We start from the raw sequence: 21,438 nt of genomic DNA, 5'->3' as shown, positions 1-21,438 counted from the left end.
ATATAATTACAAAAAACAGTAAATAAGAACGGAAAAATAATTTTAATTTAATCTCATGCTTTGACCTTGATATTGTCGTTCAAGGTCAGTTTTTAAACACAATTTTCCACAACTGAAAATGTACTTGATACTTAATAAAATGACATAGCATAGCTGCGCAAAAACAGCTGATTTCTAATCACCGACATGACTGTCTCGTAAAACGTCTGTCCGGACGTCAAGCTGAGCACTCCCGCTGCATTCACCCGCCCTAATCGTAAACAAGTGAATTACTCCCTTGAGAGTTGAGACTTCTATCTGACTAACAGTGTACACATATTATGGGCTGTAAAAGTAACTATTTGGCCAATTAAGGCAAAATTTTAAATACTGAACGAACAACCTACTGCACACAATTGTTTAACATTTCAGCACATTAGGGCTTGTATTTTTGGCCTAAAACTTATTATTTTGGGGTTTAAGGGGTAAAATGGGTGAATCCAATAAAAAGTTACAAAATTCTTTAGAATACCTTACATTGCACCAACCAACAAAGCATGAAACCCTCAGATTATGTACTTGGGTCAGTGCAGTCGTTTTTAATTTTTTTCGTTTTGGGGGCCTGTGGGTGAACCACTGGGTCGTTTGGGGTCAAACTTCAGGAGGATCAAATCCGGAACAATAACTAACATTTGTGCAAATTTGAATAAATTTTAAGCACTCTTTCTTGACCAAACGCATTTAACAAACCAGCGTTAGACAGAAATGAATATTTTGGGGTTTAAGTGGTGAAAATGGGTAAATCTTTTTTTAAGGTACAAAATTCTTTGAAATGCCTTATATTGCACCAAACAACAAAGCGTATAACTCCTCAATGAAGTACTTTAGCAAATATAGCTGTTTTAACAATTTCACGTTTTGGGGGGCTGTGGGGGGATCAAACGGGGTCAATCTTTAGACCAATATCTATAATGTGTGTAAGTTTGAAAGAGTTTGAACCATTCTTTCTTGACCAAAATGTGTGAACAAATCCGAGAAAAAAAATATAGACAAAAAAAAAACATAATGAGTTGGGTAGCTGGTCAAGTGATGTTAATTTTAGTGTCACAGTGAAAGTTTGTAAGTTGCCGACAAAAATGGGTAATATAACAGGTTAAATCTATTGTATCACTTGTGTGCCTATTTCACGAATTCTGTACAAGGCACAAACAACCAGCTTGACAGCCTGATAAAGCTTAAATCCACAATCATTACAACAATAGACTGAAAACTTTGACAAGTCTGAAGTCGTCCACCGTTTTATTAGACATATGTCTAATAAAACGGTGGACGACTTCAGACTTGTCAAAGTTTTCAGTTTTCAGTCTGTTATTATATGCGACTGTTGTCTCCATCTGTCGTACTGAGTCTCTGGTGACTCGTGATTTATAATATACTACACAGTTTATCATTACAACAATAATACCTATTTAACTAGAAGGGTGGCTTAGCACATATTGCCCTTGCATATACACTACTTGCATATACACATAAAAAAGAGAAAATAGGCTAAAGCACAACAATTAGCTCATACTAATGGCGAATTGCACATGACTGTAGGGGTCGGTCTAGTGGAGTAAATGATAGGTACTACAGAGTTTAACACAAAAATCAACACCTACAAATGGTACACTCTACAAACTGTCCAAATTTTATTTAATTCAGGGGTGTCCAACCTTTTTGGCCAAAGGGCCAAATGCGCTTAACAAATGATTGCGCGGGTCACTTGACTGTTTACTGCTAATTTGTAATCTTACAAATAGGTGTCTTATATTATCTAATTAAAACCTTCACACCGAAACTCTAATGTCAGAAATGTGTATTATCCTTGTTTATAATATTATAAGAACAATAAACATACAAAGATACAATAAAGTCAACAAAGTTTTTACTACACGGCGACATTTTAATGTGAAGTTTGGCACTGTTTTTCTCTAATAAGTTTGGCAAAATTCGGTGAGATGGACGATGTAGCAATGCGAAGCGAGTTTCCATATGGCTATCAGAAATTAGTGATCTCACAGGGGATTTGACATGGTTCATCTGCGAAAAAACTTGCTCGCACAAGTAAGTGCTGCCGAAAAATGAGGTCACGAATACTGCCAATCTGTGATTCTTCTGATATTTTTCTTTGGAGACATATTTTTTGTAAAATTCTAGCAATGTAACGTCTTTCAACTTCTCCCTTAAATCAGATGAGCACTGAAGATAAATGCACTCCATCTGTAGGTTTTCAGGCACATCTCCTATCTTTACAGAAAAGGGGCAGGAAAACAAATTAAAATGCATAGCAGACTTTTTGAAGTCAGCGAATCTGTGATCAAAGTCTTTCCTTAGTTCCGTTACTAGTTCTGCGCATTTCTGGGAGTTTTGAACTTGAGGACTCTGAAGAGTAGGAAAATGAACGAAGTTTTTGTTGTTTATCTGTGTTTTCCACAGGGTTAAATTCACAGCAAAGACGTTGACATGGTCGAACATGGAGTGTATCAGTTGCCCTCTTCTTTGTAAACATGAATTTAGTTTGTTTAGATGGGTAGTTATATCCACCAGAAATGCAAAATCTTTTATCCATTCCTCGTTCGTGAATTCATCAACACTATTTCCTTTGCTTTCTATAAAGCTCTGTATTGCATCCTTCCAACACTCGTTTTAGCATTTTGCCGCGACTCAGCCATCGGACCTCGGTGTAGCATGGAATGTCATCGAAGTCAGCATCCATGCTATGTAGTAGCTCTTGAAACTCCCTTTGGAACGAATGAAGTTTACCGTTTTAGTAACAACTGACATGACATTTTGCATTTTCAATGACTTGGCACATGGGTTCTCTTGGTGTATTATGCAATGGAATTGCATGACAGTGTCATTTCCGACTTTACTAGCTTCAAGTTTAAGTAAGTTTGCTAGACCCTGCTGTCTTCCAACCATTGATGGGGCGCTATCAGTTGTAATTCCCGAAAGCTTCGACAATGATAAACCAAGACGCTTGATTGTAGTCATCACAGCTCCCAACAAATCTATGCCTCTAGTCATGCCTTTCATTGGGACAATGGCTGCAAGTTCTTCGGTAATTTCAAAATCGTCATCAACTTCTCGCACGAAGATTGCCAACTGAGCAGTAGACTTGACATCAGTGTTTTCATCAAGCGCCAAAGAACACGATGAAAATTTTGGCGCTTTTGCAATTAGTGTTTCTTCTATAGAATTTCCAAGCTCTTCAACACAACGAGTTATGGTCTATCTTGACAGACTTGTTTTGGCAAATGTCTCTTTCTTTTTCAGACATACATCAGCAACACGAGCAATGCATTCCTTAACAAATTCTCCATCTGCAAATGGCTTTGATTTTTTGCTATTATTTCTGGCACCAAGTAACTCGCTTTCACAACCGACTCCTGCTGCAAAGAAACTTTTGAAAAAAAAACATTTGCTGTCCACGAAGAACTTTTGTTAATTCTTTCGCTTTATCTTGTCTAAACTCATTCTGATATTTATCATGAGCTGATTAATGTCTGCTGTAGTAAAGTCTCTTCATGTTGTATTCTTTGCATTCTGATACAGATTGATTACATATCAGGCAAATTGGCTTATTGTCGACATCTACAAAAAAAGTAGTCACATGACCACCTTTCTTGGAATATTCTGTTAGCGTTGCTTGCTTTTCGTTTTCTATTTGACATATTCTATTTCACTGCAGAATTCGGAAAAAATTTCACTGCTAAATGTGTGTTGCGCGAGTTTTTGATATCATTTGTACCTCATTGAAGCAAGAAATGTTACTGACTGACTGACTCTTGAGGCACGAGTAAGATTGTGGACGTAACAATGAGGAAAATGTGATGCGTAACAATTACATTGTGATCCAATAAAAGTAACTTAACAGTTGTGTATTGCTCTATTAAAAAAGAAACGCAACCAATAAATGCCGATTTCTCGAAATGTAATTCGCCATAAATTATGTAGGCGATTAAGTTGATAATATAAGTCATTTCGAAAATACCGCGCGGGCAACCCCTGATTTAATTCAAACATTGTTTAAAAATTTGAACCATTTTGGGGGGCTAGTGGGGTAAATGTTGGGGCAACAGGGTTAAACACAACATTCTACACCTATAAATGGCATACAAGCTATCTAAATTTCATGAAATTCTGACATTTTTTACAAAATGGACACATTTTGGTGGGCTAGTGGGGTAAATGTTGGGGTGACAGGGTTGAATATAACAAACAACAACTATAACTAGAAAAGTGGCGTTCTAATATCGTTCCATTTTATATATTCTATATCCTATTTACCATTTTACTATATACATCATATGATTGTTTTTGCAAGCAAAGACGAATGGGTCCCCACGCGCGCTTTTGTGCGGATTTACGGTAAACAAATGTTTCGGTTATTTTTAGATTCTAAGGAAAAACTTTTAGAAAGCATTAATCCAACTTTAAAAGTTTTGTCCGTATTCTTTTTGCGTCATTATTGCCAAATAATTACAAAAAACGTTAAAAAAGAACGGGAAAAATACTTTCAATTTAATCTTGTGCTATGACCTTGATATTGTTGTTCAAGGTGAGTTTTTGAAACCAATTTTCCAAAACTAAAAATGTAGGTGATAAAATAAAACGACATAGCATTGCTGCGCAAAAATAGCTGATTTCTATAACGTCAGTCTGGATGTCAAGCTGAGCACTCCCGCTCTGCATTCAACCGCCTAATCGAAACCAGTGAATTACTCCCTTGAGAGTTCAGACTTTTATCTGACTGACAGTGTACACATATTATGGGCTGTAAACGTAACTATTTGGGCAAATGAGCGATACAAACCAGTGTTAAAAATTTTACGTTTCGGGGGCCAGTGGGTGAACCGCTGGGTCATTCGGGGTCAAACTTCTGGAGGATCAAGTTCAGATTAATAACTAGAACAGTGGTTTTCCTATATATTGCCAGTTTATACTACATCATATTTAACGATGTATCACATATACCATTTGTTATATTTATAATGGATATATATTTGGCACCTACATTTCATTGGATCCCTATCTTTTTCCTGGCACTTTATAACATAATTGTTTCTCCAAGCATAATCTAATGGGTCCCCACACATATGCATATGCGATTTGGTAACAGTAAAAATAGAGCACAATCATTGTTAAACTGAAATAGTGGTTTTCCTATATATTCCATTTTACAGAAACTGTGCCATAGTTACGCACCATCCATAATTGTAAGGGATATATATTTAATGGATACATTCAGTATGGTGCCAATATTTTTTTATCCTGTTATAACATAATTGTTTTTGCAAGCGAAGACCAATGCTACACACACATATATTTTGAATTTGTAACAGGATGAATGGCGCATGCATATGGTAGCTAAGAATTTGGGGTCAATGCAAAGCTCCAGACAACAGAGGCTAGCGTCGATTTTTCACGGTTTCATTTCCTTCAGCGATCATTGTCTCGCGGCATGTGTTCATGTGTGAAGCAGAGGCATTTTTTCCATGCGCCACTATCGTCAATCACTCCCATTGCATCAGCTGTGCACTGAGCGAGCACCAATTTGATAAAAGACAGCATGTAAAAACATATTTGGGGCTGTAAGACTAATTACTGAGCCGATTGCACTGAAATTTTTAACAGCCAACAAAGAGCACCCTACCCACAGCTGCTTAAAATTTTAGCAGGTTAAGTCTTGTATTTCTGACCTCATTAACATGTGAACAAACAAACAAATATTTGGGGGTAAAGGGGTGAAAATGGATATATACAAGTTGAAGTTACAAAATACTTTAAAATATGCTGCAATGTACCAATCAAAAAAGTATGAAACTCCAGAATCATCTGCTTTAGCAAATATAGCCGTTTTAAAAATTTCACGTTTTGGGGGGCTGTGGGTGAACCGAGGGATTAAATGGGGTCAAAATTCACATGGACCATCTTTAGACCAATATCTATAATGTGTGTAAATTTGAAAAAAACTAGAAGGGTGGCTTTCTGATATACTACCATTTTATATATTCTATACGATATTTACCAATTTACTATACACATCATTTGATCTACACATATGATTGTTTTTGTAAACAAAAACTAATGGGTCCCCACACGCGTGTTTGTGCGGATTTACGGTAAACAAATGTTGCGGTGACTTTTAGATTTTTAAGGACAAATTTTTAGAAAGCATTAACCCAACAATAAACATTTTTTGTTCGTATTCTTTTTGCACTATTAATGTCATTTAATCACAAAAACATTAAAAAAGATCGCAACAAATACTTTAATTTAATCTCTTGCTTTGACCCAGATATTGTCGTCCAAGGTCGGGTCTTAAACACATTTTTTTTCTAGAAAGCTGTAACAGTTGTGTTACAGACACTTTAAATTAAAAAGCAATTTGCTACAAGTGTACACATAACAATCCATTGACCTGTAGTAACCTCTCAGGGTGCAACGACTGTTTGACCTATTGACACCGTTTTCAATAGCACGCCGTCCTTACTGTTCAACAACACCGTTTAACCTAATTTATACATGCCTTGAGTGTTGATTCCTAAATTTATTGCCAAAAAAACGCTACGTTATGACGAAAGAAAGTTCTGAACTGTGTTAGTAATACCTACTAGTTGACCTTAAGTAACCCGTGGTCATGCGGCGGCCGACCTGACAACGAGCATTTAAAAAAAAACATTTATCTTGCAAAAATGTCAAGTTTATTTTTTCAACTTTATTTTGATTAACAAGTTTTGCTTGACATATACGAAACCGAAGCACGCTTATTAGGTTTAAATCACGTCATAGGTGTGAAACCTTTGCCAAAACTGAAAATGTGAGTGATAACTTAATAAAACGAAATAGCATTGCTGTGCAAAACAGCTGATTTCTGATCACCAAAACGACGTCTCGTAAAACGTCTGTCCGACGTCAAGCTCAGCCCTCCTGCTATCGTAAACCAGTGAGGACTTCTGCCTACAGTGTCTTTCTTGACCAAACGAGCGTTAGACACATTTACGTTTCGGGGGCCTGTGGGTGAACGGCTGGGTAATTCGGGGTCAAACTTCTGGAGGATCAAGTTTGGATTAATAACTAACATATGTCCAAATTTGAATAAATCTGAAGCACTCTTTCTTTACCAAACCAGCGTTACAAACCAGCGTTAAAAATTTTACGTTTCGGGGGCCTGTGGGTGAACCCTTGGGTCATTCAGGGTCAAACTTCAGGAGGATCAAATTTTGGTTAATAACTAACATCTGACAAAATTTAAACAAATTTAAAACACTCTTTCTTGACCAAACGCATATAACAAACCATGTTTTAAAAATTGGGGTCAATCGGGGTCAAACTTCAGGAGGATCAAACTTAGATTAATAACTAACATCTGTGCAATTTTGAATAAATTTGAAGCACTCTTTCTTAACCAAACGCGTCTAACAAGCCAGCGTTAGACAGAAAAAAGAAAAAAAAAATACGGACAAAAACAATATGTGTCCCCTTCAGGGAAGGGGACCCATAATTAAAGCATTCTTTCTTGACCAAAACAAGGGAACACATCCGCGTTAGACGGAAAATAAGAATAGACAAAATCACTCCATAAGCTTTACCAATTTCATCTAATTCGGACAATGTTGAAAAAATTCACCCTTTTTAGGGGGCTGGATGGGTAAATATTGGGGTTACAGGATTAAACACAACAATTGACAAATATAAATGACAAATTCTCAAATTTCACTAAATTACGACACTGTTTAAAAACTTACCCATTTTAGGGGGTTAGTTGGGTAACTGATGGGGTTCAACACCCAACAGTATAAAATATGAAACCACGATGACCCAATTAACTGTCCTGTAAAATTTTATCCAAATCGAACAATGTTTAAGATTCTGACCACTGGAGGTGTTATTGGCAACATTCGTCAACGCTTCTGACATCATAAGGCTGTTAACATCCCTCTGACTGGCATGTGCAAAAACGTCCACCAAGTAATGCACACATTGGGGTCTAGCGGGGTAAATACTGGGGTTATCAAGTCAAACGAAACAGATGGCACATCTGCATAACTGTATCTACCAGCTGTGAAAGTTTCATCCAAATTTACCATAGATTTCATGACAAAAGTGCATGGACAAATTTCCCTGGAGAAAAAATAAAAAATAACTGAGTGAAATAAAGATGCGTCCCCCAAGGGGACTCATAATTCCTAATTTTGGCATCAAAAATCTTTTATGTAAATAAATCTTACCACGCCACTTTTTAGACAGTAAAGATATATTACGTCTTCATCGAGTTTTGCATTGGGCATCATAAACATATCTTGTCCAACATGAGACAAATACACCGGCATAACCCACACAAATTCTTCCTCAATAGATTTCCATTCATTAGGGAGCGACTCATGAAGTGAAGATGAAATATGAAATATCTTTGTGTTTTTAGATGAAAAATAGCCACTTTCCTCGGATCGTATTCCAGCTGATGACGAATTATTCCAGTTTGTTTCAGCCAAAGTTCTGTAATTTTGTTGTGATATAAAACAAAATTGTGACATTTAATTGCATAATTGTTCCTAAGTTGCATTGGTTCTAGAATAACTCAACTGCTCCAAAACTTCAAACAAGAACTAGATGGGGTTACTTGCCATGTTGCCCTTACACATGTTTTATGATGGTTTAATTTAAAATAGAGCAGGTTTTGTCCTGCAGTCACAGAATCTTTGTGAGATGTGTTACAGGTAAATTATTCAGCTACTAAGATACAGAGATCCACCCTATACTTTGCCATTTTTTCACCATTTCGATAAGTGTTTAATAATTTGACTATGACATACATGAGAATCAAACTATCCAAAAAAGCATCAATCAAGTGAATTAAGTGGTTTACAACTTTATACAAATAGTGCCAATTATCATACACATTGTTTTTAACAATTGACCAAAACACATTGTATAAAAGCATCAAGTCAATAAATGATAAGCTGCAGATAGTTGACACTGTTTCAAGAGATAGGCCGCCATCCTGTACTTTAGTTTGTTGAGAGTAACGGGCTAACATTGACACAAATTATTCACTACATTGTTTTACACCAGTTAAAATAAATTTTTATTAAGTGGTGATTCAATAGGTTATTAAGGGACTTCACACAAAATTAAATATTACATACACAACAAAGTTTTGTTACACATGATTGTTTTTGCAAGGAAAAACAAATGGGTTCCCACACACCAGTTTATGCAAATTGGTTACAGTGTAGAGAGCATGTCAATATTTTTCGTTTTACTGTTAGGCAAACAGTGATAATCAGTATTAGCCAGGCTGTTAATGGTTTTATTTATTACTGAAGCCCTTCAGGCAAGGGGACCCATAATTAAGAAGCGATTTTGCAGCAAATGTTCATTTAACAAATTGTTCTTCATTTAAATTTGTTTCACAAATGTTTACCACCTACAGTAGCCCTCCGCAGTACGGGAGCCTAATATTTAATGATCTTTTGACACGGTTTTCAATAACACACAGTCCTTGGTGTTAAACAATAATGTTTTGCCTAACAGATACATTACTCAAGTATTGCTGCTCAAGTTTAATTGTCATACAGCAGCTAAGTTGTGTCACAAAATCTTTTTTGCGATATCTACAACTATTTTTGTGATATCTACAAGTTGACTTTTAGTAACTCCTAACTCCTCAAGCGACGGCCAAGAAGACCATTTATTGTGGCCAAGGGGGACATTTAGTTCATCTTTTTACCACTATGTTATTAACCACTTTTTCCCTGACATGTAATAAACCGAAGTACCGTTACAGAGCTTAATCATGTCTAAGGTATAAAACCTTTGCCCAAACTAAAAATGGCAATGCCAACAAAATAAAACGTGTAGCATTGCTGGTAATAACAGCTCATGTCTAATTACAAAAAATATCACACAGGCTTAAAGCAGAGACCACCAATTTTGCATTAAACCATTACAATGGTAAACCAGTTAATCAATCCTTTGGGACTTCTGTGCCATAGTATAGACATAAGATTTAATCAATGTTTAACAAACAACTAAAAGGGCGCCTTTCTGATATACTTCCATTTTATTGATTCTATACGATATTTACCAATTGACTATACACATTATTTGATCTACATATATGATTGTTTTGCAAACAAAAACGAATGGGTCCCCACACACATGTTTGTGCGGATTTACAGAAAACAAATGTTGCGGTTATTTTTAGATTATTAAGGACAAATTATTAGAAAGCATTAACCACACTTTAAAAAACTTTTGTCCGTATTTTGTTTGCAACATTATTGTCATATACTAGTTCAGTAGCCTATCGCAGTGTAGTTGCTGAACGACCATTTAAAGATCTTTTGACACCGTTTTTAATAACACGCAGTCCTTAATGATTAACAATAACGTTTCTCCCAATCTACATTTAACTTCCGTATTGTTTCAGGAGTATATGTGTAAAAATTAAAGAAGCCATGTTGTGACAATAAATCATTCTCAACTGTGTTCTGCGTTTCCTAAGTTGACCTGCAATCTCCCGCTATGCATTAAATCGCTGCAGTTGTAAAGTGAATTACTTGGGCTTTCCTGTGTACACATATTATGGGCTGTATTGGTAACCATTTATTGAGCCAAAATTGTAAACACTAAATGACTTGCAAACAATTTTTTTCTTTCAATTTTAAATTTTAGCAAATATAATGGGTTTGCATTTCTGACCTAAGGGACTGGAAAAACTAAAACCGATTATTTCGGGGTTAAAGGGGTACAAAATGGGTGAATCCAATAAAAAGTTAGAAAGTTATTTAGAATATCTTACATTGCACCAACCAACAAAGCATGAAACTCCTAGATCATGTACTTTGGTCAGTACAGTCGTTTTTTGAAAAAAAAAACATTTTTAAGGCCTGTGGGTGAACCGCTGGGTCATTTGAGGTCAAATTTCAGGAGGATCAACTTTGGATTAATAGCTAACATCTTTGTAAATTTGAATAAATTTAAAGCACTCTTTCTTGGCCAAACACGTTTAACAAACCAGCAGTAGACAGAAACGAAAACTGTGGGGTTTAAGGGTGAAAATGGGTAAATCCTTTTTAAGGGTACAACTTTCTTTAGCATACCTTACATGCACCACACCAAACAACAAAGCATAAAACTCTTAGATTATGTACTTTGGTCAGCACAGCCATTTTTAAAATTCTATGTTTTGGTGGCCTGTGGGTGAACCCTGGGGTCATTCAGGGTCAAAAAAAGTAAACAAATAAAAAAATACGTACAAAAACAATATGTGTCCCCTTCATGGAAGGGAACCCTTAATAACTTATTCGGAGCTGTAAACATAGGCGTAGAGTTTTACAAACTACCAGGGGTGCGCCTGTTGATCTTCGAAAACGATGCCTATACCATGTGCAGTATCTGTAACCTTATAAGACCAAATAACGACGCTTTTTACGTGCTTTAGTATGTAGTTTCTATCACATTAATTTGCAAATAGTCACTTGGCGCAATTTCTTTGTGTTCGATTGGAACGTTTGCCCTGCGTCTGATAACGTCTGATGTAACGAAAGGGCGATTTGCCGAATCAGCAATTTTAACAACGATTTAGTTTAATTTAAAGTAACGTGTTACGGCGGGAAATAAAAGTAAAGCAATTCACGTTTTAAATATAGCCGATTATGTATTGTTGACGCTTAAACTTAGGTCAACTTGGATCAAGTTTAGGACGTTTCAGAGCTTTGCAAACGGACATTAAACTCAGCTTAGGAATCAATATATTAACTATTTTTATATTTATTTTTATTTGCAGAGAGTTATTGCGACAAATAATACTAAAACGTTAGTCTATAAGTCATGTTTATGTTGCATTAAAATGCCCATTTATTGCGAAACAATTGCAATTGTTACGTTTCGACCGATGTCTGTTTAAACAATGGCGTGAGTGCAAGCGCATTTGTTTAGATGGAAACACGTTTTGAAACCGACGTAACTTAAACAAAGATGCGATTTTGACTTTATACAAAGGTCCATGCCAGGGGTGTGCGGCACCCCCGCACCCCCGTACTCTACGCCAGTGGCTGTAAAGGCACCCATTTGGTCAATTAAGCTAAAATTTTAAACACTAACAAGAAACCCACTACAAACAAACAATTGTTTAAAATTTGTATTTTTTGTAGTTCTGACCTTTAAGACTGATAAACCTAAAAAGAATATTTCGGGGTTTAGGGGTGAAAATTGAGTGAACCTTACTATAAGTTACAAGATACTTTACAATACAACAAATGAAATAAGTCCTGGATCATGTACTTTAGTAGAGTGGCTTTCTGATATACTTCCATTTTATATATTCTATACAATATTTACCAATTTACCATACACATCATTTGATCTACACATATGATTGTTTTTGTAAACAAAAACTAATGGGTCCCCACACGCGTGTTTGTGCGGATTTACGGTAAACAAATGTTGCAGTGATTTTTAAATTCTTAAGGACAAATTTTTAGAAAGCATTAACCCAACAATAAAAAAAATAGTTCGCATTCTTTTGGCAGTATTATTGTCATATATATATAATTACAAAAACATTAAAAAAACGATACAAATACTTCAATTTAATCTCTTGCTTCGACCCAGATATTGTCGTCCAAGGTCGGGTTTTAAACAAATTTTCCTACAAAGCCTTAATTACAGACACTATAAATTAAACAGCCATTTGCTGCACAGGTATACATAACAAATTGTTTTTTACTTAACTTTGTTTCGCAAAACGACTACCATTGAGCTTTAGTAACCTCTCACTGACCTTTAGTAACCTTTTTTGACACCGTTTTCAATAGCAAGCAGACTTAGTGTAAAACAATACCGGTTTGCCTAATTTATATTTGAGTATTGGTTTGTCAAAAATAATGAAGCTACGTTGTGACGAAAATTCGATCTTAACTGTGTTTGTAATACCTACAAGTTGACCTTTAGTGACCTGTGGTCATGCGGGGGGCCAAGCTGACAACGAGAATTTAAATACTATTTATCACGGCCATAAAAAGAAATTATGTTTATTTTTTCACCTTTATGTTGATCAACAATGTTTTGCTTGACATTTACAAAACCGAAGCACTTTTATCGAATTTAAATTACGTCTTAGGCGTAAAACGTTTGCTGGAAGTGCGAGTGATAACTTATAAAACGACATGGCATTGCTGCGCAAAAACAGCTGATTTCTAATCACTGAAAAGACTGTCTCTTAAAACGTCTGTCCGGACGTCAAGCTGATCCCTCCCGCTCTGCACTAAACCTTTTAATCGTAAACCACTGAATGACTCCCTTGGGACTTCTGTCTGACTGACAGTGTACACAAACTATGGGCTGTAAAAGTCATTATTTGGCCGATTAAGGCAAATTTTTGAATACTAAACGAGTAAACTACTGCAAACAATTGTTTGAAATTTCAGCACATTAGAGCTTGTATTTCTGGCCTAAAACCAAAAAAGATTATTTCGGGATTTAAGGGGTGACGATTATTTCGGGCTTAAAGGGGTAAAAAATGGGTAAATCCAACAAAAAATTGGAAAAGTATTTAGAATACCTTACATTGCACCAACCAACAAAGCATGAAACTCTTAGATCATGTACTTTAGTCAGTACAGCCGTTTTCAAAACTTTACGTTTTGGGGGCTTGTGGGTGAACCGCTGGGTCAGTTGGGGTCAAACTTTAGGAGGATGAGGTTTTAAACAATAGCTATCATCTGTGTAAATTTGAATAAATTTAAAGCATTCTTTCTTGACCAAACGCGTTTGACAAACCAGCGTTAGACAGAAACGAATATTTTGGGGTTTAAGAGGTAAAAATGGGTAAATCCTGTTAAAAGTTAGAAAATTCTTTAGAAAACATCACATTCCACCAACCAACAGAGCACATAACTCCTAGATGATGTACTTTAGTCAGTACAGCCGTTTAAAAAAATTTACGTTTTGGGGGCCTGCGGGTGAACCTCTGGGTCATTCGGGGTCAAACTTCAGGAGGATCAAATTTGGATTAATATGTAACATCTGTCTAAATTTTAATAAATTTGGAGCACTCTCTCTTGACCAAACGCGTTTAACAAACCAGCGTTAGACAGAAAAAAGAAAAAAGGAAAAAAAAATACGGACAAAAACAATATGTGTCCCCTTCATAGAAGGGGACCCATAATAAATTCGGATAACTAACTAACATGTGTGCAAATTCAAATAGTTTTAAAAACATATTTTCTTGACCAAATGCGTTAAACAAACCTGTGTTAGGCAGAAAAAAAATAAGGACAAGGGGATCCATAATGAATTGTCAATTTAATACATAACATACTTGGTTTTAAAACTTGTTCCAATGGTTGTTTGTGTCTTTGATCCATTGTTTATTATCCCAGATTTCTAAAGAACATGAAAATTTGCAAAATTTATTTCTATCATAAAACTAACTTTGTTGGTTTACCAACCTCCAACGGCAAATAGGAAACCATGCCATGGTATTTTCGATAACTTGCGATTCTTACTGCGCATCCCAATGTGAACCGAGCATTTCCCAGACCTCTACAAGAAAAAAATGTCTAAATGTTGATTTTTTGCTTTTTTAAAAACTTAACATGCCTGAAAAAAAACTCACCGAAATTTTTCACTTTCAATATCTACATCTGCAACGAATCCCCATCCAACATTAAGAAATGAGAAATAGAAACTACTTTGTGATTGAATGTAAACAAGAGACAGATCTCTTGATCTCCCTTTTATAATTTCAAACATTGAATCTGTCACCAAATCTAAAGATGCATGTTGCCTAAAATGTAAAAGGGGAATTTACTTTTAACTACCCAACTCTAAAATTGGCTATTTTTTGTAGTTTGGTAAATTGCTGTGTATCAACGGTTGGTAAATTTATAACCATAATTAACTAGAAGGGTGGCTTAGCACATATTGCCCTTGCATATACACTATAACCTATTTTAAAACATTGATATATTTCCTATGCTTATTTTATATTGGGTCCCATACCATCCACTGTCTTTTATAACCTTAGTTGTTTCTGCAAGCAGAAACTCATGGGTCCCCACACATGCAAAGTTGTAGATAATGCATTCAAGAGATAACCAAAGTTTAGTGTTGTAAGGTAAAACGCAGTGATCGGGACTGGGCTTAAATATTAATACTATGTAGAGAACAAACTATATAAATTTAGATTTACCCCAGGTATTGTTTGAAGTATGTCCTATTTAACGTTCTTTTTCAAAGAAACGAAGGAGTAAGTAGTGGCATAATGGTGGTAGAACAAAAAATGAATAGCAAATTCTACAAGCTGTCCAATTTTCATTCAATTCGAACATTGTGAAAAGGGTTACACATTTTAGGAATTAGTTGGTTAAGTTGTGGTGCTACAGGGCAAAACATAACATTTGAGGACTTACTATGTTTAATAAACTTTGTGAATTTCATATAATTAGGACGTTTTTTTAAAGTTCATTTATTTTAGGGGGCTAGTTAAGTAAATGTTGGGGCTACAAGATAAAACACATCAATTGAAACCTACAAATAGCATAGTCCACATAATACCCAAATTTTATCCAATCCCGACACTGTTCAAAAAACTGACCCATTTTAGGGGGCTAGTAGGGTAACTAATGGGGTCCGACACACAAACTAAAAAAATATGAAACCTTAATGACTTAATCAATAGTACTGCAAAATTTCAGCCCAATCCGCCAATGTTTAAAATTTCGACCACTAGAGGTGTTTTGAGCAACAGCCGTTAATGTTTCTTACCTCATAGGGCTGTTAACAACCCCCTAACTGCCATGGCACAAACATGTTCACCAAGCAATCCACAAAGTCACAAACAAGTAACATACAACTGCTTGCCCTTGTAACACTATTGAGCAACAGAAATCTTTCGTTTGTGGTGCCCAGTAACATACAAACGTTTTACACTTTGGGGGCTTGTGGGGTAAATGTTGGGGCTACAGGGTTGAACACACCAATCGACATCTATAAATGGCATACTCTATAAGCTATCCAAATTTCAGCCAATTCTGACACTGTTTACAAACTCACCCATTTTAGGGGGTAGCGGGGTAAATACTAGGATTATTTGGACAAACAAAGTGGGGTGCACATCTACCTAACTTTATCTACCATCTGTATAAGTTTCAGCCACATCCATCAAACATTTGATGGAAAAATGAGTTGGACAAACTTTGGGAAGAAAATAACCCATTTTAGGGGGCTAGCGGGGTAAATACTGGGGTTATCAACAAAAACAAAGTCGGATGCACATCTACATAACTATATCTACCATCTGTGTAAATTTCAGCCAAATCCATCAAACATTTGATGGAAAAACGAGTCGGACAAACTTTGGGAAGAAAATAACCCATTTTAGGGGGCTAGCGGGGTAAATACTGGGGTTATCAACAAAAACAAAGTGGGATGCACATCTACACAACTATATCTACCATCTGTGTAAATTTCAGCCAAATCCATCAAACATTTGATGGAAAAACGAGTCAGACAAACTTTGGGGAGAAGAACAATGAAAGAAAAAAACAGAAAAAAACAAAAACAATTTGAGTAAAATCAATATGTGTCCCCTTCAGGGAAGGGGACCCATAATGAACAGAAAATGTTAACCAATCAATTGGCTAATTAAACAATGCAATATATAAGCGACTTTATTGGTTAAAGCAGGGCGATTATTTTTTGACTTTGTCAAAATTTTTAGAATAGGTCAAAAATTGTCAAAATTGTTTACAAAGTCAAAATCTTTTGCAAAGTTAAAATTGTTTACAAACTGCATTGTCGTGGTGTTGTAGAGGTTGCACTGTAAGTGAACTTTTCCTTATACACCTTGTAGCCTACTTTATACTGTTGTAATTGGCCCATTGCCTACTTACTGTGAATCATAAACCATCAAGTGAGTGAAATAATTAGGTTGATATGGCGTGATGCTCAACACCTCAAAACGTGCAAAATTTCGGTAGGTCCCAAGTCATTTTACAGAAGCTGCAGCTCTTGCTTCGGCTTTGCTTTAGATACTTCATGTATCTTTCGTTTAGACCAGGGGTCACCAAACTTTTTTCACTGTGGGCCGGATAAGTAATGATTCGCGCGGGCCGCATAGTTTGCATGCCCCAGCGCCGTCTTTCAAAACTTATCCCTCGAGGCGATTTTTATAGGGGCGCCAAGACATGGTCTTTCTACAATCCTATTTAAAATCTGGTAATGCGACTGTTAAATTGTACAGTTGGTCTCATCTTACGAGCAATGCTTGTAGATTACGTCATAGTCTTGTTTGTGACGTAACAAACCAGTTTGGATCAATCTTGGGCGTTGTAATTCTATGAAACTATAGGTAATGTCAATTCTACATGTCGCAACAGGAAAACTTTCGTGAGGAGTAGATTAATTTTTGAATGTTACGAAGTTATCAATACGATTCTGGCCCGCGGGCCGTAGTATGGGAACCCTGGTTTAGACAAATGTATTGAATAATTTTCGTTGTGTCTTAGCTGCAGTTTTTTGGCAGTGATTTTTAATTAGCTCATTTCCCTTTTCAGAATAGGCTAGGTCTGTGTTCAGATTTTTGCCCTTTTGCACATTCTTTCGCTCTAGTTAGATTAGCCTACAGCCATATTTTAACTTTTTGAACAATAAAGCGTAATTTAACTACTTGAATTCTTCATAGGTCAAAATTTTGTCAAAAAAAGCTTTCAAAGTCAAAATTTTCAATTTGTAGGTCAAAATTTTTCATTTTTTAGGTCAAAAAATAATCATCCATAGTTATAATCTTTGGACACAATATGTACACCACAGGCAATGTTTACAATTTTGACCATTAGAGGAGTTTTAACAGCAATAGTTATGCTTCCGGCGTTATACACCTGTCCCACCATCTGTAAAAACTTCATCCATACCCATCAAACATTTCATGACAAAAGGCGGTCTACCATAAACAATCCACTTCAGGGAAGGGTACGCACAACAAAACTATTTGAATACCTTCTGCAGTTGGTACCTTGTGATGCATGAAATCAATAAATCATTACTTGTACACATTTGGTCTAGGAGTGTTCCACAAAGCATAAAAACTTTTTAGTGCTACCAATGATACTCGCATTTCATTGCTTATATTACAATCTTTTTTAATCAGTGTAAAACAGACACTACATACAAAGGTTGCCTATATATTTCCATTCTGTATTTTCTATATTACTTACACATCACTTCGGGACTTACTATATATATCATTTGACCTACTAACATGATTGCAGTTTTTTCACTTTAGGTTAATCAACAACCTTTGCCTGACATAGACAAAACCCAAAACCCAAGTATGGTTTATCATTTAAATTTCAGCACATTAGGGCTTGAATTTTTGACCTAAAGGACCAGTAAACCTTAAATCTTTGGGATTGAGGGGTGAATCTGAGTAAAAAATTCGGAATCAAATACTATGTTTAATTTCAAAATCAAGTATGGTAAATTTTTTTTGCTCGCATTTTGGTTGTTGGAAAGAGTAAAAAAACTTCTAATAGATGTCAAATAGCAAAGTTGAGGACATACTTTTGTAGAAATAAGTGCTCTGAAAACCAATATAGTTGTATTTTGTTCACTTGAAATAAATGCCCGAACAAATAGGAGATACTTTTTGTTTGCACTTAAGATCTGCAGTGCAATTAAACAAGATCATTGAGAATTTCAGTTTACAAATGTGATTAATTAATAAAAAAATGCAGGCACACTGGTATGGCAATTGGTGAAATAAGGACATGTGATGCAGTCAGAAAATGATGTGATATCATATAAACTGAACATTTCCCATCTCACAAACAAAATGGCACAAGTTGAAAGCTTTATATTCATTACTTCCGGTTTAAAAGAAGACTTAACTTCCAGCTTTTAAAAAAAAATTGCAATTTAAAGGTGTGAATAGTATTTGATCGATGTTTGACCGGCCAAATACCCAACCCTATTATAACAACAGGAAAAATGTAGTTGTTTTTTATCAGAACCTTTCAGTCAACACTTGTTGAAAAGTTCAGTTACAAGTCAACAACCATTCAGACAATAATTCCAAGTTTAATCTCAAAAAAGCTTTCATTGGAAGGAAAAAATCAATCAGCATATTACCAAAGCAATCATGGGGTAAAATTATGTTTAGTTCCCATCTTGTTCGGTAAAGTTTCCGACTGTTATAGCAGTTTGAACCTGAACCTGTAAAACTTTGGTTCAATTTGGGATCATATTTGACAACCTTGCTAGTAAACTTACAAGAAATGAGCTTTTTGCAAAGAAGGCTCAGCTCTGCCATGTTTAGAAATGAGGTTAGTGGTTATTTATTACAAAACTTACAACAACAAAGAAATATATACTTGGGAAGACCTTAACAGCAAAGATTATACATAACAAATTAAATACTGTAAATATGAAACAGTATTTTTTTAAGTTTTTATAAAATAATACTATGCAATAGGTATGAAAAAGTAAGCAATAGTAAATAAATACATGAAAAAAAATTCACAATTGCAATTTTCACATTTAGGTCACAAATACGAACTAAATACCATTTACAAACAACAATAGAGAAACTATTATAGGAATGTTACAAAGTCATAGTGACCTTTTACTTATGATATGATCTTACATCTCAACAAAGCAAGAGTAACGACTAATACTTTTGATGTCAAACATGTTGCAAAAGTAAATCCAATTGCTGGTCTGCAGTTAATGGGAAGCTTTGCATAAAGACAAATTTAACTACATCCGCTCATAAAAACCCTTCCAAGGCCTTGATGAATTTGGCATTGTATAGCACCATAATCAATTCTTTCACCATCCAGTGTCATAATTTGTGAATGGTTTGCAGAAGGGATAAGTCTAAAAGCATTACACTGGGTAACAGTTGTGTCAATTGGTTCTCTTGTGTCTGTACTAATGCCAATACCACTTTCCATGAAATCCCATAATTTCATCAATTTGAAACGAGTCATAGAGGACTTCAGCTGAGTTAAGTGAATTTTTCCATCAGATAATTTACTGTCTTTATGCATCATTATCCCATTTGCTATGTGAGATATATTAAGAGCTGAAACCTGCACACAACTGCCACAAGTTGATTTCCACCTACCAGAAACAGGAGAACTGAAGTTTGTTAAAAGTTTATTTTCAAGTTGTTTATCTTGCGAAGGTTGGGTTTCAATGCCTTCCTTGGTGACATCCAAGACCTTATCAACTGGGTCGAAACTTATATCTACTGTGTATTGCCTTTTTGATAAAATTCGCAAAACTCCAAATATTGTTGATCTTAGTTCTCCACCCATCCATCTTATGTTTTCACTTTCAATGTCAATATCAGATATCAGTCCAATAACAAAACCCAAAATGCTGTAAGTTCTCTGAACTTGGTTTTCAGCAGTTTTGTCTGGAGTTTCCACAGATAAAATATCTAGTGGTGCTACTTTTGCTCTGCATATTTCAAATATTGATGAAATGACAAGTGTTGGTGCTGGGTGACACCTGTAGACATAAAACTCAATTAAAAAATATAAATCAGTAGAAGATTTTTTGTTTCAGACACAAAACATATTTAGTATAGTACAGCTACTTTAATTAAATGTGAATTAAACTTGGGTCTAACCAGTATTAGGAAAGACATAAATTAACTTTGCAGTATTACAGCTAATTTATCTGCTAAAATTGTGTAAGACTACATTATACAGTGTTATGCGGCTGGAGACCTAATCCCAGAGGTAACTAGAAGGGTGGCTTAGCACATTTTGTCATTGCACATACACTATAAGTAGGGCAAATATTTTTTGACTTGTCAAAAAAAGTCAAAATTTTGTCAAAATTTTTAGAATAGGTCAAAAATTGTCAAAATTGTTTACAAAGTCAAAATTTTTACCAAGTTAAAATTGTTTACAAACTGCATTGTCGTAGTGTTGTAGATGTTGCACTGCCAGCAAACTATTCGTTTTACACCTTGTAGCCTACTTTATACTGTTATATTTGGCCCATTGCCCCAATTATTGCGAATCATAAACCATCAATTGAGTGAAACAATTAGGTTGATATGGCGTGATGCTCAACACACCTCAAAACGTGCAAAATTTTGGTAGGTCCCAAGTCATTTTACGGCAGCTGCAGGTTAGGTGCAGCTCTTGCTTCGGTTTTGCTTTAGATAATTCATGTATCTTTCGTTCATACAAATGTATTGAATAATTTTCGTTGTGTCTTAGCTGTAGTTTTTTTGCAGTGATTTTTAATTAGCTCATTCCCTTTTCAGAATAGGTTAGGTCTATGTTCAGATTTTTGCCCTTCTGTTAGACTTTTGCACATTCTTTCGCTCTAGTTAGATTAGCCTAGCCATATTTTAAGTTTTTTAACGATAATGCGTAATTTAAC

At 35.4% G+C, this 21,438-nt stretch overlaps 1 protein-coding gene across 3 annotated transcripts in view; it reads right to left on the bottom strand.

Moving 5' to 3' along the window:
* Positions 1-21,438, bottom strand: part of LOC145232284 (sphingosine kinase 1-like) — a 52,410-nt gene that overhangs the window by 4,103 nt on the left and 26,869 nt on the right. Inside the window, exons 7-11 of one of the 3 annotated variants that reach the window (XM_080096889.1) lie at positions 14,651-14,821; positions 14,484-14,577; positions 14,354-14,418; positions 8,256-8,523; positions 1,821-8,148 (exon numbers count right to left, since the gene is read on the bottom strand). In XM_080096889.1, coding sequence (XP_079953015.1) covers positions 8,098-8,148; positions 8,256-8,523; positions 14,354-14,418; positions 14,484-14,577; positions 14,651-14,821 — 649 coding nt within the window. In that variant the 3' untranslated portion in view covers positions 1,821-8,097. Of the gene's footprint in view, positions 1-1,820; positions 8,149-8,255; positions 8,524-14,353; positions 14,419-14,483; positions 14,578-14,650; positions 14,822-18,612; positions 20,551-21,438 lie in introns of those variants that run through there. The other 2 variants (XM_080096871.1, XM_080096881.1) reach the window with 2 other exon arrangements.

This window comes from Phallusia mammillata, chromosome 1 (assembly GCF_965637545.1).
Source record: "Phallusia mammillata chromosome 1, kaPhaMamm4.hap1.1, whole genome shotgun sequence".
In the NCBI taxonomy this organism is placed as follows: Eukaryota; Metazoa; Chordata; class Ascidiacea; order Phlebobranchia; family Ascidiidae; genus Phallusia; species Phallusia mammillata.
Note: the sequence above shows the minus strand (reverse complement) of the source record. Positions and strands in the feature narration are given on the sequence as shown.